This window comes from Pollachius pollachius (assembly GCF_949987615.1).
Source record: "Pollachius pollachius genome assembly, chromosome: 19".
NCBI classification, from domain to species: Eukaryota; Metazoa; Chordata; class Actinopteri; order Gadiformes; family Gadidae; genus Pollachius; species Pollachius pollachius.
Window position 1 is genome coordinate 15,753,245 of NC_136952.1, and position 22,783 is coordinate 15,776,027.

General features: G+C 46.1%; 1 protein-coding gene across 2 annotated transcripts in view; it reads left to right on the forward strand.

Annotated features, from left to right (window-relative positions):
• The first annotated feature begins 99 nt into the window (after window positions 1-99).
• The window catches only part of LOC307090487 (ATP-citrate synthase-like), a 29,429-nt gene continuing 6,745 nt past the window's right edge, over window positions 100-22,783 (forward strand). The window contains exons 1-19 of one of the 2 annotated variants that reach the window (XM_079757160.1): window positions 100-206; window positions 3,362-3,545; window positions 5,467-5,589; window positions 9,683-9,745; window positions 10,000-10,190; window positions 11,961-12,040; window positions 12,341-12,471; window positions 13,449-13,567; window positions 14,467-14,603; window positions 15,260-15,321; window positions 15,960-16,077; window positions 16,326-16,480; window positions 16,764-16,857; window positions 18,574-18,603; window positions 20,695-20,836; window positions 21,024-21,192; window positions 21,591-21,695; window positions 22,162-22,358; window positions 22,630-22,711. In XM_079757160.1, coding sequence (XP_079613286.1) covers window positions 3,387-3,545; window positions 5,467-5,589; window positions 9,683-9,745; window positions 10,000-10,190; window positions 11,961-12,040; window positions 12,341-12,471; window positions 13,449-13,567; window positions 14,467-14,603; window positions 15,260-15,321; window positions 15,960-16,077; window positions 16,326-16,480; window positions 16,764-16,857; window positions 18,574-18,603; window positions 20,695-20,836; window positions 21,024-21,192; window positions 21,591-21,695; window positions 22,162-22,358; window positions 22,630-22,711 — 2,157 coding nt within the window. In that variant the 5' untranslated portion in view covers window positions 100-206; window positions 3,362-3,386. The remainder of the gene's footprint in view (window positions 207-3,361; window positions 3,546-5,466; window positions 5,590-9,682; window positions 9,746-9,999; window positions 10,191-11,960; window positions 12,041-12,340; window positions 12,472-13,448; window positions 13,568-14,466; window positions 14,604-15,259; window positions 15,322-15,959; window positions 16,078-16,325; window positions 16,481-16,763; window positions 16,858-18,573; window positions 18,604-20,694; window positions 20,837-21,023; window positions 21,193-21,590; window positions 21,696-22,161; window positions 22,359-22,629; window positions 22,712-22,783) is intronic. The other variant, XM_079757161.1, reaches the window with a different exon arrangement.

Sequence of the window (22,783 nt, forward strand, 5' to 3'; positions counted from 1 at the left end):
GTCTCTTATTATAAAGGCAGGGGGCGTGGCTTATATTGCACGTGTTTGTGTCACAGCCAATGGGCTTGCAAGGCGGACGTGTCATCGGTCGCCAGATTATGGTGCGACCCACTGGCGTGTTTCATTAGCGTCTGGATAGCCAAGAGGACGCAACACCTTTGCCCCTTTCGCTTATTTAACCCAAAGTGATAACGTTAATACACAAGGTAACGTTTTCTTATTTGTATTGCTTTTTACGACTTGTTCAGTTTTCAGTCTATTGCTGCTGTGAGACGAGAGCCTGGGAAGTTCCACAGCCTGATTGCATAGTTCATTGCTAAGCTAGGCTAATGGTAGCATCCCCTATCATCGCAGTGAGACAGGGTTAACGTCACTGTGATGCATCTCGAATTTTAACACTTTAAGTTGACCATCTCTTAACTGATGCCTAGGCGTGACTGTCAACGTTTAACTACTAAATGTCATTCAACCTAATGCTTAACCTTAATCATATGGCACACTACCTAGTAGCTAAACTGAACCATTTCTAACCTGATGACTTAACTATTCCATATCTACCCTGACTCCTGGACTTAGCCACCTCTAACCGTATGACTTAACTAAACCATCTCTAACCTGACCCATGGACCTGACCATATCTAACCTGATGACTAAACTTAACCATGTATACCCTTATGACTTAACTAAACCATCTCTAACCTGATTCCTGGACTTGCCCGTCTCTAACCCGATGACTAAACCAAACCATCTCTAACCTGACTCCTGGACGTACCCATCTCTAACCTTATGACTAAACTTAACCATCTCTAACCTCACCCCTGGATTTGCCCATCTCCAAGACTCCAGCACAACAAAAACGTATGCAATGTTATGTTTACTAGTTTAAACCAACACTGGCCTGAATATAGATTACATCTGCAGTTATTTCATCAGGATTTGTGACTATTTGGGCTTTCATAGACATAATGCTAAATCTTTAGTTCTTTAGGTTTAGTTCGTCAGCATTGGATATTCCTCAGACGTTTTAAACCTATCTTTCTCCTGTCAATTATTTAAGATAATAGTTGACAGGTTTGTTATAACTTGGGAAGGTTTCCGTACCATACGGTGCGGGTACTGGGCTACTTACATGTTTTTTTTTTTATGCTGTATCGTATTTTAAACAACTTGGAAGATGCTATAGAGTCCGCCTGAAGTTGGGAAGATGAGTAAAGTGGCCTGGTCTTATGTCTTAGGTCCTTGCGGATGGTCAGCCAGTGGGAGAGCCCAACGTCCGACATTTTACACGGCTAAATGCACACAGACAATGGAATTGTTTCATGGATTATTGCTGGCCAAATACTCTTGACATCTGGACGGATAATGGGTGTTGACGTCTAGGACAGCGCTTGGCTGCCCTACTCGTTCTGTGGGGATGTGGCCATCCTTTTGTTTTGTCCTTTCATAAACCATCTCTCAAATCGAATGCATGATGAAACGAACAACTAAAGAGGGGTGGGTGGGTTAAACAAGTTTTCATTTAATGTATGTAACGTTCAATTTGAAGTTTCAGTGGAGGGAAGGCAGACGCATTAGCAATTAACTTGGGTGAGAGCGAGGCAAACTTTTGGCAGTGATAAGGTTGCACAGCTGGTCTGACAACAATCTGCAATGTCAGAGGTGGAATGTCAACACTGCGTGTGTGTGTGTGTGTGTGTGTGAGAGAGAGAGATTGGGATCTATTATTGTAGCTGTACAATCATGCCTTCTAGCAGGTATCTGAAATTGCACAAAAAAATAACCATTCTTATTTCGTGACCTGCTCTTCTGGACTCAACATTGTCATATCTAAATTGAATTGTGAGGTTTTTGCCATTTTATCACAATTGTCTTAGGTTGGATAACATGCAACATATTTTATAGTCTATGCATGTAACACATCATATTCCAATCTTTTTTTATAATGTAGCAACACTTATACTTTGCTGATACCCTGATCCCAGCTCGCATATATCTCTTGTGCACTACCTGGCATTCAATATTTGAGCTAGATATTGAACCATAGTCAAGTCTCACAAATCAGACTTGCTGCTTAATCCAACAAAAAAGGTACATCTTTAAGAGTCAGCCTCTGTCTGTAGGGTACGTTTAATTATATGTGTATATGTACAAAGGCTATAGTTTGTTGACCAAAGGAAGTTTGGTGGTGTCATAAAAAATATTTGAACTTGCACCTCCCAATACTATATTACGTAAGAGGATATGGAAGGACACAATGCAACAGTATCCGGCTCTATGGAAAGATAAATGGTCATAATTGTATTGTCAAATCTCCATTTATTTTAAGTAGATCGGGATGACAACATTAATGCTTAAATTATTCAATTATTACATTTGATATTTGTCAAAAATTAGAACGTCCACTAATCAATGCATTAAACCGATTTTTCATACTTACGGTAACTATTGGTAACACATTTTGGGTTTAACCAGTGGCAATGTATGATTGTGTGTAGTTACAGCCTAGTCTCTTGATAAAACTGTGCAATTATTCATGCTTGGATCCAGTCAACACCTTAACTGATGTTAGCCTAGCCTGCAGTTTTAAGCTGCTGAAAGAAGTAGAATTGTACAGAGAAAGAGGAACTGGCATCAGACCCTGACTTGAATGACTGATCTGTATGGAAGGATCCTGCATACTCAATAATACTTGCGTTATTAACCTTATGTTGGAGGTTGTTTTTTTGTGGTTTCATAGAGTGATCAGCCCCCCGAATACCTAATCCTATACCTAATTGTCCCAAAGCTGGCCACTAATAGATTAATCATTGGCCTGGACTTGCTGTCCATATGTAATTATGTTGTTGTTGGTAAAGGTCTCATTTTTTAAAGGTCTTTTGTCTCAGGCAGCAGTACTAATGCATTTGTCTGCGTCCTCATTTGTTTAATCCCACAGCAAAGTACAGTGCAATGAATTCTTCCTGGCCTTCGCATCTACTCTGCAATTAAGCTATTTCTTCAGGCCAACCAAGGCTAGCCTAACGGCTCATGTTTGTATACCACACTTCCGTTCTGTAAGAACAGTCCCAAGGTTTTTGTGGCAGTTTACCTTTGCAAACAGCCGAATAGCCTTTGCGGTTATAATCCTCATCAATGTACGTGTCTCCAGACAAGCTCTTGCCAAACACCTTGCTGCTGTTGTGATGTTAAATACAAATAATTAAAGTTCCGAATTTTTATGGGCTTTGTGTCTGTGTAGACTGACCGGTAGGTTGAAAGAGATGTTGGCAGGTCGGAATTTAACCTTTGTCGCTGCAAGGACTCTGTTGGTTGGCGAGCTTCAAGTCAACTTGGTTAAAAACACACTGATCTCTATCTCCAGGTCCCTCGTGCCACCCAGCGCTGTCATGTCCGCCAAGGCCATCTCGGAGCAGACGGGGAAGGAGTTCCTGTACAAGTACATCTGCACCGCCGCTGCTGTGCAGAACCGCTTCCGCTATGCTAACGTTACCACGGAGACGGACTGGGAGCGCCTCACCCAGGAGCACCCCTGGCTGCTCACCGAGGTAAGGGTTAGACAGTGAACACAGAGACGGGTGATTAAGGAGCAGGTAGGGGTAAGACAGTGAAAAGAGACATGGTCATTTAGGTTCAGGTAGGGGTTAGACAGTGAATAGAGACATGGCCATTTAGGTTCAGGTAGGGGTTAGACAGTGAACACAGACGGGTCATTAAAGGTCTCATGGCATGAAAATCTCACTTTATGAGGTTTTCTAACATTAATATGAGTTCCCCTAGCCCCCCCTAGATTCTCTGACGTCTCTTGTATTTCCACAACGAGACTGTAGTGGGGCTTATCTCAGCCATGGTTGAGAAGGAATTGGGGGAAAGGGACTTTGACTCCCTGAAGTACATGAACCATGACATGGAGGAGAAAGGGATTGTTGCCAGCGACTGTCTCCCGCCGGGGCCCCGACGCCCGATGCCGCGAGGCACCACCACCGCGAAGCACCACCACTGCGGGGCCAAGGCACGGCACTGCCCGCTGCAGAGGCGGTGCAGCCTTGGCAGCGGGCAGCGCTGAGGCGGTGGTGCCTTGGCAGTGGGCAGCGGTGGTGCCTCAGCAGCGGGCAGTGCTGAGGCGGTGGTGCCTCGGCAGCGGGCAGTGCTGAGGCGGTGGTGCCTTGGCAGGGCTGAGGCGGTGGTGCCTCGGCAGCGGGCAGCGCTGAGGCGGTGGTGCTGAGGCAGCGCTGAGGCGGTGGTGCTGAGGCAGCGGGGCTCCGGCGGTCAACAATCACGGGACACAATCCCTTTCTCCTCCATGTCGTGGTTCAGTCTACTTCAGGTTGATGCGGAAAAGGAAGAACCAGAGACGTCGGAGTACCCGACGCAGTTCATAATATCGTCTGGATGCTCACACAGCTTTTGGCTGTGATAATATATATTATATGATATAGATATCTATGTATAGTATGATATTATTTAGATATAGAGCTCCAGGACTCCCGCCGGAGCACCCGGAGTGTTCTACAACATTTACAGAACACGGCCGAAGGCTGTGTGCGCCTCGCCATTGCGATACATCCACTGTAAACAGAGCGCATGGTACCGTGGCTGCATGCTGCTCAGGGCCACACCCCCACCCTCCTCCTTGACCCGCCTCTCTCCTCCTCCTTTGCATTAAAGCTTCAGACACCGAAATGGCGCGTTTGGGGACAGCTCAATGCGGACTGGCTCGTAGTGGCTGTAATTCTGCACCACGGCAGAATTTCGGGAACGTCTTCAAATACTGTGTTAGGGGCCCATTAATATCTATATTAAAGCATCCATAAAGTAGCATGCCATGGGACCTTTAAGGAGCAGGTAGGGGTTAGACAGTACAGAGACAGGTAATTAAGGAGCAGGTAGGTGTTAGACAGTGAACACAGAGACAGATCATTGGGGAGCAGTTAGGGGTTAGAAAGTGAATACAGAGACGGGTCATTAAGGATCAAGTAGGGTTAAGGAAGTGAGCCTAGTACGTTTTCAAATAATCTACAACTCTGCAAAGATATATTTGTGCGAAGAACATCACTAACCACAGAGTCAACAAAAAAAGTAAATGTGCTGACCTGTGGCGACATCGGTCTCCCTACTCCTCTGAATTCAGAAACGTTCACTCGATAGCATCGACTTAACAAACACATTGCAGATTGCAGGGTTCAAGAAAGGGGAGAGAGCAGCAAAGAGCATCTCCAAACTCTCCATATCTCTTTTGAGATTCCCTCATCCTGGTTATGACTGCTTGACATTCAAGACTAGTATAGCCCTGAGAAGCTCTGTATCTGGACTCCGCACCGATACTGAAAGATTTATTTTCTATGATGTCCTCTAGTGTTCTGTCTGTTACTATCCTATGAGGTTCTCCAGTTTTTCTTCTGTTTATACACTATGATGTTCTCTGGTGTTCTTTCCTCTGACTCCATGTTGCCTTGTGTCTTGGTGCAGAAGTTGGTGGTGAAGCCAGACCAGTTGATCAAGCGCAGGGGGAAGCTGGGCCTGGTTGGCATCAACCTGGACCTGCCGGGGGTCCAGGACTGGGTCAAGAGCCGCCTGATGAAGGAGACTATGGTGAGCTCAAATCAAACTTCTGCTTGTTCTCAGCAATTTCAGTGTTTCTCCGGTTTATTTCCGATGACCCTTTCAGGAAAACACAGAACTTCCTGCTCAAAGTTAGTGTGGTTACGGATTTCATGAAGTTTCTAGTCTGCTCTCTCCAAACTCTGCCCACTCTAATAAAGGCTAGCTTTAAGAGCACATTTCAAATAGAAACATGTTACCTACATGGTATATATGTAGGTATATTGTAGGTAATTATATTGTCTTGAAATGTGCCTTGATATACAAATTGCTACAGATGTTTTTGGATAATACAATTGATTCTTCTTTGAATTCAAAAGTAATCCACAAACATTTGTGTACATCAAATTTAGCACCAGAGCATTCAAATAATAAGAGGTAATGATGGGTATATGTTTTAATAAATGACTACCAATGCTCAACATAGTTCTCCATTGTATTTGCTTCCGTCCAATGCGCCATGCATTGTGTGTCTGATCAAACACGGTATTTGATCTTAATTTTGTATGCTCTCCCGTTCATGTCTGTGTCCCTTAGAGTTCCATACCCAAGTATTAGGGTCAGGACCGCGCCCAGCCCCCTATCCGACGCGTCCGTCTGCAGGGAGAATGGGAGATCAAAGTTAGGAGCGCATAGGGCCGACTCTCCACAGAGGGCTATTTTAATAGCCTCAAACGACACCTGGCATGGCACCGACCACTGGACTGTATCTGGGGCCCTCTTACGGGTGAGGTCGGTCAAGGGGCTGGTCAGGTCCGAGAAGTGCTGCACGAACTGCCGGTAGTACCCTGCCAGCCCCAAGAACCGCCTCACCTCCTTCTTGGTTCTGTGCCGAGGGGAGGCGTCCACCGCCGCGGTCTTAGCGACCTGTGGCCGGACCTTCCCCCCCCCCAGGTGGTACCCCAGATACTGGATCTCCCTCCGCCCGATCACGCACTTCTTCGGGTTGGCCGTGAGCCCCGCCTGTCTCAGCGACTGAAGGACGGCCGTCACCTGCCGCACATGCTGCTCCCGCGTTCCACTATAGATGACAACGTCATCAATGTAGGCAGCAGCATAAGCGGCGTGCGGCCGTAACACCCGGTCCATCGGTCGTTGGACCGGGTCCCCGAACAACCCGAACAGAAGCACCTTGATTTGGTATAGACCGAGCGGAGTGGAGAGCGCCGTTTTTTCCCGGGCTGCTGGAGACAGTGGAATCTGCCAGTAGCCCTTCGTGCAGTCCAGAGTCTATAATAGATGGCCATGCCAAGCCGGTCCACGAGCTCGTCGATCCGAGGCATTGGGTAGGCGTCGAACTTCAAGAAGCTGTTCACCCTACGATAGTCCACGCAGAACCGGACAGACCCATTCGGCTTCCCAACAAGCACGACGGGACTGCACCAGTCGCTGTGGGACTCCTCGACCACGCCCAACTCTAACATGGTTGCTAATTCGCGCCGCACCACATCTTGTTTGTGGACGGGCAGCCTGTAGGGGCGTGTCCGCACCATTAACCCGGGCTGCGTCTCGATGTCGTGAGTAATTAACGGGGTGCGACCGGGCAGGGGCGAAAAGACGTCGGCGAACCGGAGTTGCAGGCCGGCAACGTCCCGCGACTGACTCCGCGAGAGGTCCTCACCCCGACCAACCGGAGGGGTGGGACCTGGGCCCGGGACTTCCGGCCCGAGCTCTTCTCCCTCCGGCAGCGTCGACGCAAACGCAACAGGGACCACGTCATTCCACCTCTTCAGGAGGTTGATGTGGTACACCTGTTTGTTTTCGCCCCTGTCTGAACGCGCTACCTCGTAATCCACGTCCCCGACTCGCCGCGTGACCACGAAGGGCCCTTGCCACTTCGCGATGCCAATTTCGAGCATCTTCATGTACCAACTTGCGGATCATTGACTTTAACGTCCAGTTAAACCTCTCACACATGCCGTCCGTGGCTGGGTGATAGACGCTTGTGCGAATGGCCTTGACCTTCAACGACCCGTAAAGTTCTCTAATCGTGCGTGACATGAAATTGGTGCCCTGGTCAGTGAGAATCTCTTTCGGAATTCCCACCCGTGATACGACATGAAACAATGCCTGCGCAACACTCTTCGCGGAGATGTTGCGCAACGGAATTGCTTCCGGGTATCGGGTTGCGTAGTCGATCAGGACTAACACAAATCGATACCCGTGTGCGGAACAATCTAATGGCCCGATAATGTCCATGCCAACGTGGTCGAGGGGGGCTTCCACCAGGGGAAGGGGCCGTAAGGGAGCCCTTCAGGGCTCCCTTACAGGGCTCCCTTACGGCCCCAAAAGGGGTCCGTTCACACAATGTCTCTCTGGCTTCGGGAGGATTTCCCTCGTTCGGGATCTCGGGGGTCCGTGCTCCGGGTTTTTCCTCCTCCTACTACAACACAAAGCAGGCACATAAGTACACCTTCTCTGATTGGCCTGAGTGCAGACACCTGCTCGCAATCAGGTCCAATCCCCCCAGCCAATGCCGTGCGCTCCCAACCCACCCATACTCCCCCTGCAGGCCAGACGTCGCACGTCCCCCACAATGTTATAACTGGTTTGACCATGAATAATACCAACGCCTTCTACCACACTGTCCCAAATAATGTAAATGTAAACCGGGGCCGTGCTCTGAGCTCAGGAGCACCAGTCTCGGGTTCTACCTATGCCACTCATGTAATGGAAAAGTGGCCCAGGTGGCCTTGTTGAGGTGTAGTCTACCCCAGTACCCAGGCCTGCTGCGGAGTGAGGTATCATGCTAGCTCCTGGATTACCAGCGACTGATGATATGTTTAGCTGAGCAGGGTCAGAGGTGGAGGCCTGCCAATGTCAGGGAGATCTATTCTAGTCCCCAAGGGGGAGCGAGTAACGGCAACCTGACTCTAATGTTTCACTCACGCTAGTGTTGGTCCTCATTGCGTGCTTCCTGTTTGACATTACGTAACTGTTTTCAATTAAAGCGCTCTCTCCTTCCCTCTTCTTCGGAAGTCGGCAGTATGGACATTTTGTCTTTTCATTTATTTGTTTTTCAGTACAAACCTCCGCCTTTCTAAGCCCTCATTGATGGTGTATGACTAATCGACAGATTCTCATACTTAAACCCAATCCCCTACTTTGTATTTTGTGAGCATTATATGTCTGCCCATAAACTGTATGTCGTCACCTTCTCCAACCATCCCTGGAAGGAGGTCTCCCTCTTTGTTTTGTGCCTCAGAGGGCTTAGGTTTCGGGTTGTTGTATAATGTGAGCCCTTTGAGATTGTTACTGTGATTAAGGGTTGTACAAATAACTTGACATACCCACACATACTGTATGTGGAGGCCTTTGGGCACCTCTGCTATCGTACACATTGTTGACATAGCCTCTGCTGTCGTGGATATATAGTAAATCTTATGCATGCAGATTAGGAAACAACACTATAGAAGCACACCTCTTGTCTCCCCTTTATCAGATATGTTCTCCATTGTATGGGTTGCATGTTAACTATTGAGTCATTTGAGCATACGTTTTACACAGACGTTTTTTTTCAGCTTTTTTTTCAAATGTATCCGTTTACTTGGTGAACAGGTTGACATTGCTTTGGATAATGTGGCATATTATGTTTGGTAAATATATTACAAGGAATCATCGATTGTAAGAAAAGTCAGAACGGAAGTGTTTCAGATAGATTTGCATAGGACATCCCCTTGCTTTATATCGTTGATCGACTGGAAAAGTTTGACCTTGGCATGTGTCTTCAAAATGTGGGAGATTTTGTCTAGAAAAGAACGTTTCTCGTACAACCTTTCCTGCCTGTTTCAACAGAGAAAACCGCTCTTTGCATTGAGAACCCACAACAGACAACAATTTAGCTCCAAAACACTTGTGTTAACCAGGCAAATGCGAGGTACCACAGTGATGCATTGCGGGTCGTCCACTCGACTGCTGAATGCTATAGGCGTTAAGTGTGCCCAAGACATCAAGAGGAGGGGGATGAATATATGACTCGGCACATTTATTATTCTCTAGTCAGCCAGTAGCCCTTATATCAGGTTGGGCAAACATTCCTGTGGTCACTCAGCTTTTCTATAGGGGTTCTTTTTGTTCTTTCCAGATTGCCAAGGCCAAAGGTGTGCTGAAGAACTTCCTCATAGAGCCGTTTGTGGAGCACGCCCAGGTGAGGAGCACACACTCACCATTGACCCAAATAATAGTTTGTTTATTTTCGATTTTATATAGTAAGAAAAATATTTAATGGTAACATTTATATAATTATTTATAGATATTTTAATAATTTATTTCAATGGGTCGTCAATTAAAAAAATACAATGGCTTATCAACTCCAAAGAATATTCATTTTCTCGTATAAAACGTTATGTAAGTGTGTGGTTTAGAGGGCTATTTTTATATTTTATGTACGTGTGTGTTCAGAGTGACGAGTTCTACGTATGCGTGTACGCGGCGAGGGAGGGCGACTACATTCTCTTCCACCACGAGGGCGGCGTGGAGGTTGGCGACGTGGACGCCAAGGCCCAGCGCCTGCTGGTCCCCGTGGACGACAAGCTCAGTGAGGACCAGGTCACGGAGAAACTCCTGGTACACGTCAGCGAGGAAAAGAAGGGGTACGTCCATGTGATGTCTCACCTCAAATGTTAGATACATGTCATTGAGGAGCGTTGGGGGTAAAGGGGCGTCTTGCACAGGGATGCCTACAGGCTAGACTGTGGTCATTGGGGGATCAAACCTTACTGAACACAAAGTGGGAGATAACTTAGGACCTTTTCTATGTGTACAGTTTTCTCATTGCCCTTAAAGCAGGACTTCATATTTCTAGTTGTAGCTCCTTGGGCCCCATCCCTTTGCCTAGCTCTAAACTGCAACGCATGTCTTCTTCTTGTAGCCAGTCTTAGCAGTAGTAGGAGTGCTTAGCCAATGTCCTCGAATGAGTTTCCTGTTCCTCCTATGCTTCTGCTACGAGAACACACTGACCTCCTTCAAAATGGATACTACCTACTCTTATTTCTAGTTGGCATTCCTCCCTTTCACTCCCTGTTCCTTAACGAGGAAGTCTAGGGTTGTTTTGTACTGTGTACCTGGGGGATGTGGAAGGTAGCTAGGTGCTGGAAGCGTTCATTGGAGACACTGTGTTTGCAGGAGATGGGAGAGAAGAAGCCAAGGTTGGCATGTAGATCATATTAGGTGTGAACAGTGGAGCCTTTGGTACCTCTGAGGCGTCTTAAGGTCTCTAGGTGGTGGGGTTAGGGTGTGTTAAGGTCTCTAGGTGGTGGGGTTAGGGTGTGTTAAGGTCTCTAGGTGGTGGGGTTAGGGTGTGTTAAGGTCTCTAGGTGGTGGGGTTAGGGTGTGTTAAGGTCTCTAGGTGGTGGGGTTAGGGTGTGTTAAGGTCTCTAGGTGGTGGGGTTAGGGTGTGTTAAGGTCTCTAGGTGGTGGGGTTAGGGTGTGTTAAGGTCTCTAGGTGGTGGGGTTAGGGTGTGTTAAGGCCTCTAGGTGGTGGGGTTAGGGTGTGTTAAGGTCGCTAGGTGGTGGGGTTAGGGTGTGTTAAGGTCTCTAGGTGGTGGGGTTAGGGTGTGTTAAGGTCTCAGGGTGGTAGGGTTACGGCAGGGCTAGGCCCCGTCCACACGGAGCCGAAAAGGGCGAAAACGATCCGGTTTCTTTTTACGCGGTTCAGGAATATCTCCGTAAAGACGGAGTCATTGCAAAACCGCATCGAGCTGTAGAAACGCTGTAGTAAATATTCAAGGCGCTGGTTCTCCACTAAAAAAGTGGAGCGCATCAAGCCTGCGCGCTATATACAAACATTCACGAGGAGATTCAACCTTTTAAATTGATTTGTACAGTTAGCAATTAAATTTATCACAGGTCTTTATTTAAAGCTACAAAAAGAATACAAATAAAATAATCAATAAAAAATTCCAAGCAACTCTGACGTCCCCCAGCTGGTGGGGGGCTTATGACGTCGAATCCTATCGAAACCGCATAGGTCCTGATAGATTTGAAACAACCTCCAAGGGTGGTTTCAGAAATGTGCGATTTCGGGCACCGGATTCGCCGGCTCCGTCTGGACGGTCGGCCGAAGCGCACAAGACTTATGCGGTTTCACAAAAAAATGGGGGGCTTAGTTAAGGTCTCTTGGCTTTGGGGTTAGGACAGGGTGTGTTAAGGTCTCTAGGTGTTGGGGTTTGGGTAGGGTGTGTTGTGTTCTTTGGCTGGTGGGGTTAGAACAGGGTGTGTTGGGGTGTGTTATGCTCTCTAGAGGGTGGGGTGAGGTGTGTAAACTTCTGAATTGATTTTGGTAGATGTGGTCTTGTCTTGTAACACCAAATTCAGATTAATTTATGATTCTTCTAACCCAAACTTGTTGTTTTGCCTTCTAGAGTGTTGGCTAGTTTCATCGTGGGCCTCTTCAACCTCTATGAAGATCTGTACTTCACCTACTTGGAGATCAACCCACTGGGTAAGAGTCAGAACCTTCCGGATCGGTCATTTCAAGATCAAAGTCTTGCATTGAAATTCGATAGATGGGAACTTGGAGCTCAAAGTGACCAGCATTTGATTAACGTTGAGGATAATTTTAACATGAAATACATTGTTGTAAAATAAATTAGTTATGAATTACCTATAACTAATGTGTTCATTTCATAGTATCATTGCATCCTTCAAGTTTTTCTCTTAAACAACTGTGGATGCGGTTGAAGAATTGCCCAATAGATGATCACTAAGTAATGGGAAACATCTTTTTTCTAACTCTTGCCAGTGGTGACTGGAGACGGGGTGTACGTCCTGGACATGGCTGCTAAAATCGACGCGACGGCCGACTACATCTGTAAGGCCAAGTGGGGAGACGTGGAGTTCCCCCCACCGTTTGGCCGAGAGGCCTACCCAGAGGTATGGACGCTCAGACCCTGTGGCCAGTCGATACTGGAGGCTCTGCTAACACTAGCTGTTAGCAGAGCCTCCAGTCGATACTGGAGACTCTGCTAGCACTAGCTGTTAGCAGAGCCTCCAGTCGATACTGGAGACTCTGCTAACAGCTAGTGTTAGCAGAGTCTCCAGTCGATACTGGAGGCTCTGCTAACACTAGCTGTTAGCAGAGTCTAAACTATTTAACTGTTTATTTTATACAATATCATACCAATTAATTTAGCAAAGCTATTTCCGAAGATCCTGTCAATTATTGATACATTTACCAAAGCTGCAATTCAGGCTTTATTTGAGCTTTATTGATATTTGGATGACACTGTCTTTGAACAGCTATCCATTTGCTTCCCATGTGAATAAAGGTCAGCATGATATGCTAGACCTTTAATTTTTGGCTGATCAACTTTCACTCAATACAAATTACTGAGCTGCGTAATGTCACTATTTGCCTATATTTGCATAGGTTTTACCTTGGCATTGCGCTGCAAGGGAACTATTTGTATAAGAGGCGCCACTGTTATGTAGGAGAAAATGCAAAAAACGGATTGACACATCAATAGTCAATGGTGTGGTCTTGTGTGATCTGGGCCTATCACAACCTTCCAATGCGTTTCCTGGGTTTATGTCAAGCAACGTTAAGACATGACGTTGCCCAAGCACTTGATGCATCCTCTGCTTCCTTGGCCACTTTAGGCTGCTTCTTTAGCTCACTAGCCACTAAGTATTGGAACAGTCGGTAGAATGGAGAGGACGAAATGTTGAAATTTAGGAAGTGAAGATGAGTGGAAAACATTGTAGATCATTTGAGGTATCCAGTTGGCAAATATATGGTGTTTTCCTCCAGTCGGTCTTCTCCTGTCAGTGCATTAGTGCCCTTCAGTCTGAGGTGGGGCTAGAGTCAGTGCACTAACAGCATTGTTGTTGGTGTCTTTGGTGCTCTACAGGAGGCCTACATCGCTGACCTGGATGCCAAGAGCGGCGCCAGCCTGAAGCTGACCCTGCTGAACCCCCGCGGGAGGATCTGGACTATGGTGGCCGGGGGCGGAGCCTCGGTGGTCTACAGGTAGGGCCGGCCATAGATGGACTACACTTCCTGTTTGGTTTCCCGGACAAGGCCCATTGCCTGACGGGGGGGTGGCTTGGCCCAATTAGTGATTAAACACTTTTTTCAGCCCTTGATTATTGGATGGACAGGAAATTGATTACAAAAAAAATATATAATAATGAGGTAGTGAAAATGCTAATATTTGTTGGATCTTCCTGAAATGTCACAAAAACATACTAACCCATTCAGGAGGTGTGTGTGTGTGTGTGTGTGTGTGTGTGTGTGTGTGTGTGTGTGTGTGTGTGTGTGTGTGTGTGTGTGTGTGTGTGTGTGTGTGTGTGTGTGTGAGAGAGATCCAGTAAGACCTCCCGTGGCCCACATTCAAATGATGAGTTTCAATGCTAATTATTTAACCCTGAAGCCATGGATCATTAATTAAAGAAGGATGCTAAAGAAGCCCTTTGGGAAGAAGGGAATACCTCTCATAGCTACAGGAGAACACTCATTATCTATGACATGGGGCCATACTGCAGCACGAAGCATGCTGGTGGGATTTGGGAGGTCACAGGCATAGAAAATATAATTAAACAAATACAAACACCTTGTGGGTCTCATCTCTAGCAGGCAATCAGAATGAGGCGTCCCACCTTTAGTTGCCAATCACATTGTGGCGTCTCAGGTCTAGCAGCCTATCGCCAAAAACAGGAGTGCAAGAGCGGTCTTCTCTGCCGCTAGTCTTTGCCGTCTTTCGTGGACAATGGAGGGAGAATGTTTATGTTGGGTTATTATTGTCTGTTAAACAGTTAATTGTTAATTGTAAGTTTCTGTGTACCCGGCCGTTAGCCTATGTGGATCCGGCCAGATCTGGATCTTGTGGGTACCCCGCGTAACTCTGCCTGTCCCATGTGACCCCTCAGCGACACCATCTGTGACCTGGGCGGCGTGGACGAGCTGGCCAACTACGGGGAGTACTCGGGCGCCCCCAGCGAGCAGCAGACCTATGACTACGCCAAGACCATCCTGTCACTCATCACACGCGAGAAGCACCCGCAAGGTGGGCCGGGCCTCGGATGGCAATATAGATTAGTGTCCGTTTTAATGCATCTACACGTACACACAAATACAGTTTTTGTTTCTTTGAACCTGTTGAAAGAGGCTGTATCTCTGCCTGATGCATGCTGGGAGGAGGGCGTCCATAGAGGAGCTGCTAACCCTCAACTCGTTTCCTTCGCTAGGGGCATTGTGTCTGTTTCCTTGCCCATGAGCGTTTAAACTCCTATTCTGTTTAGTTTTTTCAACCAAGCACGCGTTGCCAACAATAGCCTCCTCAGATGCTGAGCTGCCTTGGTGTGTAGAGTAACACAAACGGTTGCTTGTATCGGATCCTTGTATCCATACATAGCAACACAAAGCAACATACATTGCAGTCTATACAAATAGACTTCTGTTGGTCCTGTTCTAAGCAGTGTTGTTCCAAGTTGGTTTTCACAGCGTGTATGATTGATGCGAAAATGTATTTTGTGAATTGTAGCTTAAACCAGACTTGAATGAATGAAAACTATAAAGACGTACTACATTCATGTGCTTCGCTCCGTTAAAACAATAGGATTCTTGTCGTTTGTGCCTATATGAGACGTGAAACCTTTCTGGTGGTCTGGTTGCCACCAGTCCTGGTCTGACTCTTGCGTGGCTCCTCTGTTGTTCCTGCAGGAAAGGTACTCATCATTGGCGGAAGCATTGCCAACTTCACCAACGTGGCCGCCACCTTTAAAGTGAGTTCTTCCAACACTAGTTTGTACAAGACACTTCACACGTAAATGCTTTATTTAACCAGGCATGGTTAAATGTACCATGCCTGCCATGTAAATGCTATATTTAACCAGGCATGCTCGGTTATATAATGGTTATGTAAGGATGTAAAGTGTTGGGGCACAGTGGTTGGTTTTCTTTGGCCTGCTCATGTGTTTGTGAAACAACATGTTTACTGGGGATATGGACTCGCCATCGCTGGTATTGGGTCATGGTTTGGGGGTTCAAATGTGTTGTTCAATGACTATGACTATATTGGATGTTTGGATGATAAGATAAGACGTACTTCATTAATTCCGATGGACAATTAGAAATATTAAACAAATATTTATATTTAAGATGGTGCTAGGCGCTAGTGCATATGCTTTTACTCTATAAGTGAAATTTGAATCGCAGTGCATCGTATATGCTGAGTATATTACATGCATTATTCTTTTGGTACATATATCTCTGTGTGTCCTTTTTTAATTGTATACGTTCGTAAAAAAAACTAAATGGGTGTATTTTGGGGTAGTTTCAAAAGAGACCTATTGTTTCCATGACGTTGTGGGTGTGCTGGTCATCTGGAGACATGAGGTAACGTGGGGTTCTGGGGCCTCAGGGGATCGTCAGGGCCATCAAGGACTACCAGGGGCCCCTGAAGGAACACGAGGTCACCATCTTTGTGCGTCGCGGAGGTCCGAACTATCAGGAGGGCCTGAGGGTGATGGGGGAAGTGGGTGAGGACAATACAAGTTTAAATTTATTTGATGTGCTGCTGTTACTGACGTATCGCCACTATATTTGGGAGAAAAAATAATAAAGTAATAAATAGCTTTTATTACCATGAAATCAATACCATTTATTAATGTTTTTGATCGCATTGCTTGTTGCATTGATGCAATTTAGAGTTTTGTTATTTTGGACCTTAAAGTTGATTTTAACCAGAAGGGTTTTAAATGCTAATTGTATGTTTTAAATGTTTCAGGGAAAACGACCGGAATCCCCATCCACGTTTTCGGAACGGAGACCCACATGACAGCCATCGTTGGCATGGCGATGGGCCACCGACCAATCCCCAACCAGCCCCCGATGGACGCCCACACTGCCAATTTCCTTCTCAACGCCGGCTGCAACGCAGTGGTATGTCCAGTTAGCACCACGTCGCACTGGAAAACCAACGTGTTTACACTAGTTACTTGATTTGGGTTAAGTTTGGTTAACATTAATACTTGAACTAACACGTTTACACTAGCTACCTTAAGTTTGGTGGAGATTTACTTAAAAGGGTCTCTGTACAAATGCTTAACATGTGTATAAATGTAAAAGCACCTGTGTTGCAGCAGTACTAATTGTCATTTTTGGTCACTCTTGTACCATGCATGATACATCATCATCATGCTGCTCCCTGTCTCTCGTGCTACAGACCCCGGCTAACACCAGGACCGCCTCCTTCTCGGAGCCCAAGTCGGCCGGAGAGGCCACACCCCCGAAGAAGCCCAAAGCAGGCTTCCAAGCAGGTAACTGGACCGTGCTGGCCTCCTCCTCCTCCCTTCCTTTAACCTCCATACATCCACGTTATCATAGGTACACCCCTTCTTTGTTTATCTCCTCCCCCCTTCCTGTTAGTCTCCCCCCTGGTCATCTCTTTACACTTTTTTCTTTCCTCTATTTTCGTTGTTTTTTTTCCACTGATCCGTATGTTTTTCTGTTGTGTTTATTTCCCCCCTTCGTCCTCCTTTATGTCTGTAAGACTCTCTTCTTTCTATTCTCTTGCCCTTGAAGAATTTGGGCATGGCCAACTACAAAGGTAAGGGCCAGGTGTGTCTAAGCTCCACCCACTAGCCCCCCCCCCCCTTCGCACACATACACTTCCTGTCCCCACTCTGTGTTTCCTGTTCTGGATCAGGGGTTCCCTAGTCTCAGACTTTAGATTAGTCCTCTAAAGTTGAGTAGCAGACTACCTAGAATCTGGGTGAAAGGGGTGTTTGATTTTGCTTCGACCAATCAAGTTGTCAGAGGCGGGGATTTGTATAGGCATAATTCACTAACACAAACTCGGCCATCACTAGTAAACACAAGCAGAAACATCCTGCCAGTTGTTTTTGGCAAAATTGTCGGGACGGTTTTCATTCAACACCGGGATCACTGATTGGCAGTGCTCAAGTTCTGGATTTGGACGTCGGTATTTGTTTAAGATATAGAGTAAGTAAATGTTATTTTGGACTTTGTAAAAAAATACATGGTTATAAAATAAATATAAATGTTAATTGACCATGTCGTAAATTAAAGATCAAAAAAATCGGACGGGTTGCAGTGATGTTACTAACGACAGAATGGCGAGGAGGCATGGGTGTGATTTTTGGGTTTGAAGAATTTCGACAAAATTAACTAACCGCATGTGCAGTGCAAGCTATGTAACCATAAACTTGCGTAAAGCAGAACAACTCATGCGATGATTAACCCTTTGCACATGGTGAAAACCGCGGAGACAGTTAGGCAATATCGCAATTTAGTCTCAATTGCCAGCCGTGTTGCCACATGCTGTTGTGATGCCACAAGAGCAGAGAAGAGTAGCCGGCTCGCACGAAAATGGCGACTGGAGATAAGCTCCCGTTAAGCTTTGTGGAAGCAAAGGGCTTCTGCGAGCTGATTGCGTCGGTTGGTCCAGAGTACCACCGCGGCCAACGACAACTCCGACATCATGGTTCAATGTATACTCATCAGCGAAGGCTCCCCCATAGACCCAACCCACATTTTAGCTTGGGTGTTCAGTATGGAAATTACTTAGTGTAGAATGGCCGCTGTAGAAATACTCTTATTCAAATCACCTCCTGAAGCTTCATCCACTCAGCAAATTATTTTATTATCTGTGTATATATACAGTCCATTTTGTCCGCTGACCCACTTGACCATATACACTGTTCAGGTTTCTGGGGTGTCAATAAAGTCCTTGGGGATCTGACAGCATATGCATAGCAAGTGTAGCTGCGCTTTAGTTCGCTTCAGAAAAGTGACTGATGCTTGTTTTGACAGTTTGCTTCCCCTCCAGCTGAGGAGGGGGGGGCGGGGGGTCTTTGAGAGCATGATGACCTCTGCATGCACCCGGCCCTCCTCTCTGCCATGGTGTGTTTGTATTCGCTAGACTGTGGGTTGATAGACTCTTGAAGTGTGTTTTTATTTGTTCTCATTTGTTTGTTTGTTTTTTTGTTCATTTGCATCCCGTGGGCTGACAGAAGCTCAAGCCTGTCCAGGCCCCAGCGGAGGTAGGCCAGGGGACACCTTCATTACCTTCTACTCAGCCACCCTTCCTTCTCCACTACCTGCCTCTCTCTCTCTATCCTGGCTGTGTGTCGCTGTGCTAGGATGCTTCCTAGCTAGGCAGCGGGTCTAGGAGACATGTAGGGATCAGTCTAGTTCTAGTTCGGTGATGTTTCCCCAGAACCTTTGGATGGTCTTGTCAGTGAAGGTTATCCCTTTTATACTAGGGTTAGTCCTTTATTTGATATCGTTGGCTTATTTTTGAAGAAAGCTCATTATGCATGTCATAGTCGGTATGTGAGTATGTACAATATCTGCCATCAGGGAATTTGACTTCAAATCTTGCTAAAGAGTAATTTGGTAATGGGCAGCTAGATAATTTCTAATATTCTGTCTCTCACTGCTCTGCTAGACTAGTCTCATCTTTCGTGTTTTAACTAGGACAGATAGTGGGGTTAAAATGTAGTAACGGCAATGCTAGCAGGCGAGACGCAGTGTTTGTTTGTGCTGTGAGGGTCTCTCTCTCTCTTAACCTCTTCTCCTCTGTGTGTGGCCCTGTCTGCTTTTAGAAACCTTTTTACAGGCCCAGATCACTCTCTATTCCCTGGACTATTTAGACTGCAAGTTATAGATACTGTAACTTATAGGCAGTGTAACGTGACTGCTGGAACATTGGCATAATTAGAATTCCTGAACTAGATCAGAACCGTGTCAGAAAATGGACACCAGGTGGAATGAAGGCTGGATGGCAGGCTAAGGCCCACAATCACTCTACAGACGTAACAGCCATTCTGTGTGTTCATGGAATGCTTTTATGTTTTTGTTTTGTTTTTAAGATGATCCATAGCAACTGTGGAATAGTTCAATTTGGGCCCTTTAAAAAATAAAAATAAAGGAATAATGTCCAGCTGAATTAATCTTTCACATAGATTTTTTCCAAAGAACAGAGTTCAATAACTGTAAAAAATGTCCTCAAATACAGCATCCCCATTTCTGCTGCAGTGTTGTCATGTGCCGTGTGTGTTCTGGATGTTGATGTTTCCATGGAAACTAGGGGTGGGAAAAATAATCGATTCATCGATGCATCACGATTTTCTCTAGAACGATTCTGTCTCGATGCAGATAAATTAATAATCAGAATAAAAAAAATGGATGTATATTTATTTTTTAATTTGTTCGCCTGCTACAACATTCTGTTCGCCAGAGGGGGATAATTTTAGTAATTTTAAATTATTTAATTTATCTTCATTAGCCAATCTGATTTGTCTTGACACGATTGCGATTAAGCCTACGCATAGCATGCACGCAAACTCACAGCCAGACACAAGAACTCCTTCTAATTCAAGAGCAGCTTTTTCTTTAATGACATAGAAAAGAAAGATTAGAAAGAAAATAAAACTAAAACCTATTTTTTACATACTTACATATTGTGTTGATTATTGTATTGTTCATAGAAAGTCATATTTGTGACAAAAGCTTTCTCTATAATAAAATATTAGATAAGTTAATTCATCTGTTGATGTCTTTAATGATCATCACATAAGTAGGAAGTGATTAGCAAACTCTGAGTAGCAAACTCAGATGTGTGTATATATATATATATATTTTTGAAAATCACGCATGGAAATGTACATAAAAAAAATTGTTGCATCGATAGTCGCTTTAGAATCGAATCGTTGAGCTCATAATCGGAATTGAAACCTGAGGCCAAGAGATTCCCACCCCTAATGGAAACCCAGGGGGGGAGTGCTCTCTGATCCCTTGGGTGTTCCACAAACATCTGGAGTGTGTTGCTTTGGAGTCATGATCGCCTTCAGTCTTTATTTCTTTTGTTGTTGTTTTGGTTTGCGGTGGGCGCTGATGAATTTGTTGTGAATCCGCTCATGCTGTTGCTCATGAAAGCACTGGGGCAAGGCAAACCTTTCCTGTTCCACTCTCAAAAGCCACCTATGACCGCATCGCTCTGTTTGGTCCTGTGGTTGCCTCCCCCTCCTCCCTCGTTCACTCGTCATCTGTTCACCCAAAGTGTTCCTTCGTTTATCTCTGCTCTCCCCGCCCCCCTCCACCGTCTCTCTGGGGTCCTGTCTCTCTCCCAGCCAAGGCGACCACCCTGTTCAGCCGGCACACCAAGTCCATCGTGTGGGGGATGCAGACCCGGGCGGTGCAGGGCATGCTGGACTTTGACTACGTCTGCTCCAGGGACGAGCCCTCGGTGGCGGCCATGGTCTACCCCTTCACGTAGGTCCTCCTCACCTCCCTCCCCCGGCCACAACCAATCGCCTGGGGGTGACGGTTTGTTCATTGTTATAATGGACTTCAAACTGTGGGATTCTGAATCCCTGTCCCAATGTGTAGTTGGTCTTTAGAAATGTTGTTTTATTTTCATGATGTGCTAATCCACTATAAAATGGGTTGTGCTCTGCAGCGGAGACCACAAGCAGAAGTTCTACTGGGGCCACAAGGAGATCCTGGTGCCAGTCTACAAGAGCATGGAAGACGCCATGAAGAAGCACTCTGACGTGGACGTCCTCATCAGCTTCGCCTCGCTGCGGTCCGCGTTCGACAGCACCATGGAAACCATGCAGCACCCACAGGTGACCACGCTCCCCAGTGGATAAACAGTGAAAACGCCAGAAGAAGTGCAGTCCAGGAATGCCGTTAGATGGCATTGGAAAGTGTTCTGTATTGTAGATCCCTGCTGATCTGCTTGGTGTTAAACGAAAGCCAAGCCCACTATCAGAAGCATCCAAATACCGACCCTGAATCACTGAACATTTCTTAAAACTGGGAATGGATTCAGGGGTGTGAACCGGGCAAGAACCCTTTGTTGGAATTTTCTTAATTCTGAATCCAAACATCTTAATTGGTGTTGGCATCATGAATATTTAACATTTAAAGCTAAATTAACACTGCACAACACATGAATAACAACTTATTCTGTAGTAGCCAGGTCGTCATGCCGAGTATCCACCAATATTGCTTTTCTCTCCAGATCCGAACCATCGCCATCATCGCTGAAGGAATCCCTGAGGCTCAGACCCGCAAGATCATCAAGATGGCGGACGAGAAGGGCGTCACCATCATCGGCCCGGCCACAGTACGTACTGCCAGTACCGACCAGGGGGGAAGAGAACCCTCCACGTACATTTGGGAGATGCATTTTATTGCATATTTTTGCCTAGTAATGATGGGATACTGTGTGTTTAATATTGAGGAAAAAGATATTTGATTTGTTTTTAGAGTGAGGCTGTACCATAAAGATGTTCATAAAGGGTTGGATCAATAAGATGCAGCTCTGTGACACTTTCGATTAGATTCGTACTTCTTTTCAGCGCGTTTCTTGTTCCTGTTGTGTCAGTTCCATTGTGTCATGTTCTGTCAAACAAGGGATTCTGTGGTTCCTTCCATTTTAAACCCCATTTCAGTCTTTTGAAATGGTTTGTTGGTTCTGTTGTCTCATTCCACTTTGTCGTGTTGTTGTTGCACTAAAGTGGTCCCTCTTTACAGTTAGCTCTGACCCCGGGGTTGTGTTGTGACCACTCTGCGGCGGTGTTTTTCCCCAGGTGGGCGGCATCAAGCCGGGCTGCTTTAAGATTGGCAACACGGGGGGCATGCTGGACAACATCCTGGCCTCCAAGCTGTACCGGCCCGGCAGTGTGGCCTACGTGTCCCGCTCCGGGGGCATGTCCAACGAGCTCAACAACATCATCTCCCGCACCACCGACGGCGTCTACGAGGGCGTGGCCATCGGGGGAGACAGGTGAATGGGGGGGGGGGGGGGAGAGAGCCTTTTTTCCTCTTCAAAACTGTAAATGTATACAATCATGTTGGCATCCAATTGAATCATTTCTGATGAGTTTTATTTACCAAAATTTGATCTTAAAAAATCCAAGATCCAAAATAAGATACGGTCACACTTCATATTTGATGGCTTCTTACTTTGCGTTTCTGACTTCGATGAAGGGAGCTTTTGAGGATTTTCACCAAAATAGAACAGGGTGGTGTTAACCTGTCTGACTCCACCTGTGCAGGTATCCCGGCTCCACCTTCATGGACCACGTCCTCCGTTACCAAGACACGCCAGGGGTCCAGATGATTGTGGTGCTTGGAGAGGTACAGTTAAATGTTTCCCTCAATAATATTTAACTCGATCTTACCATGCTTTTCTAAAGAAAATGTACTGGT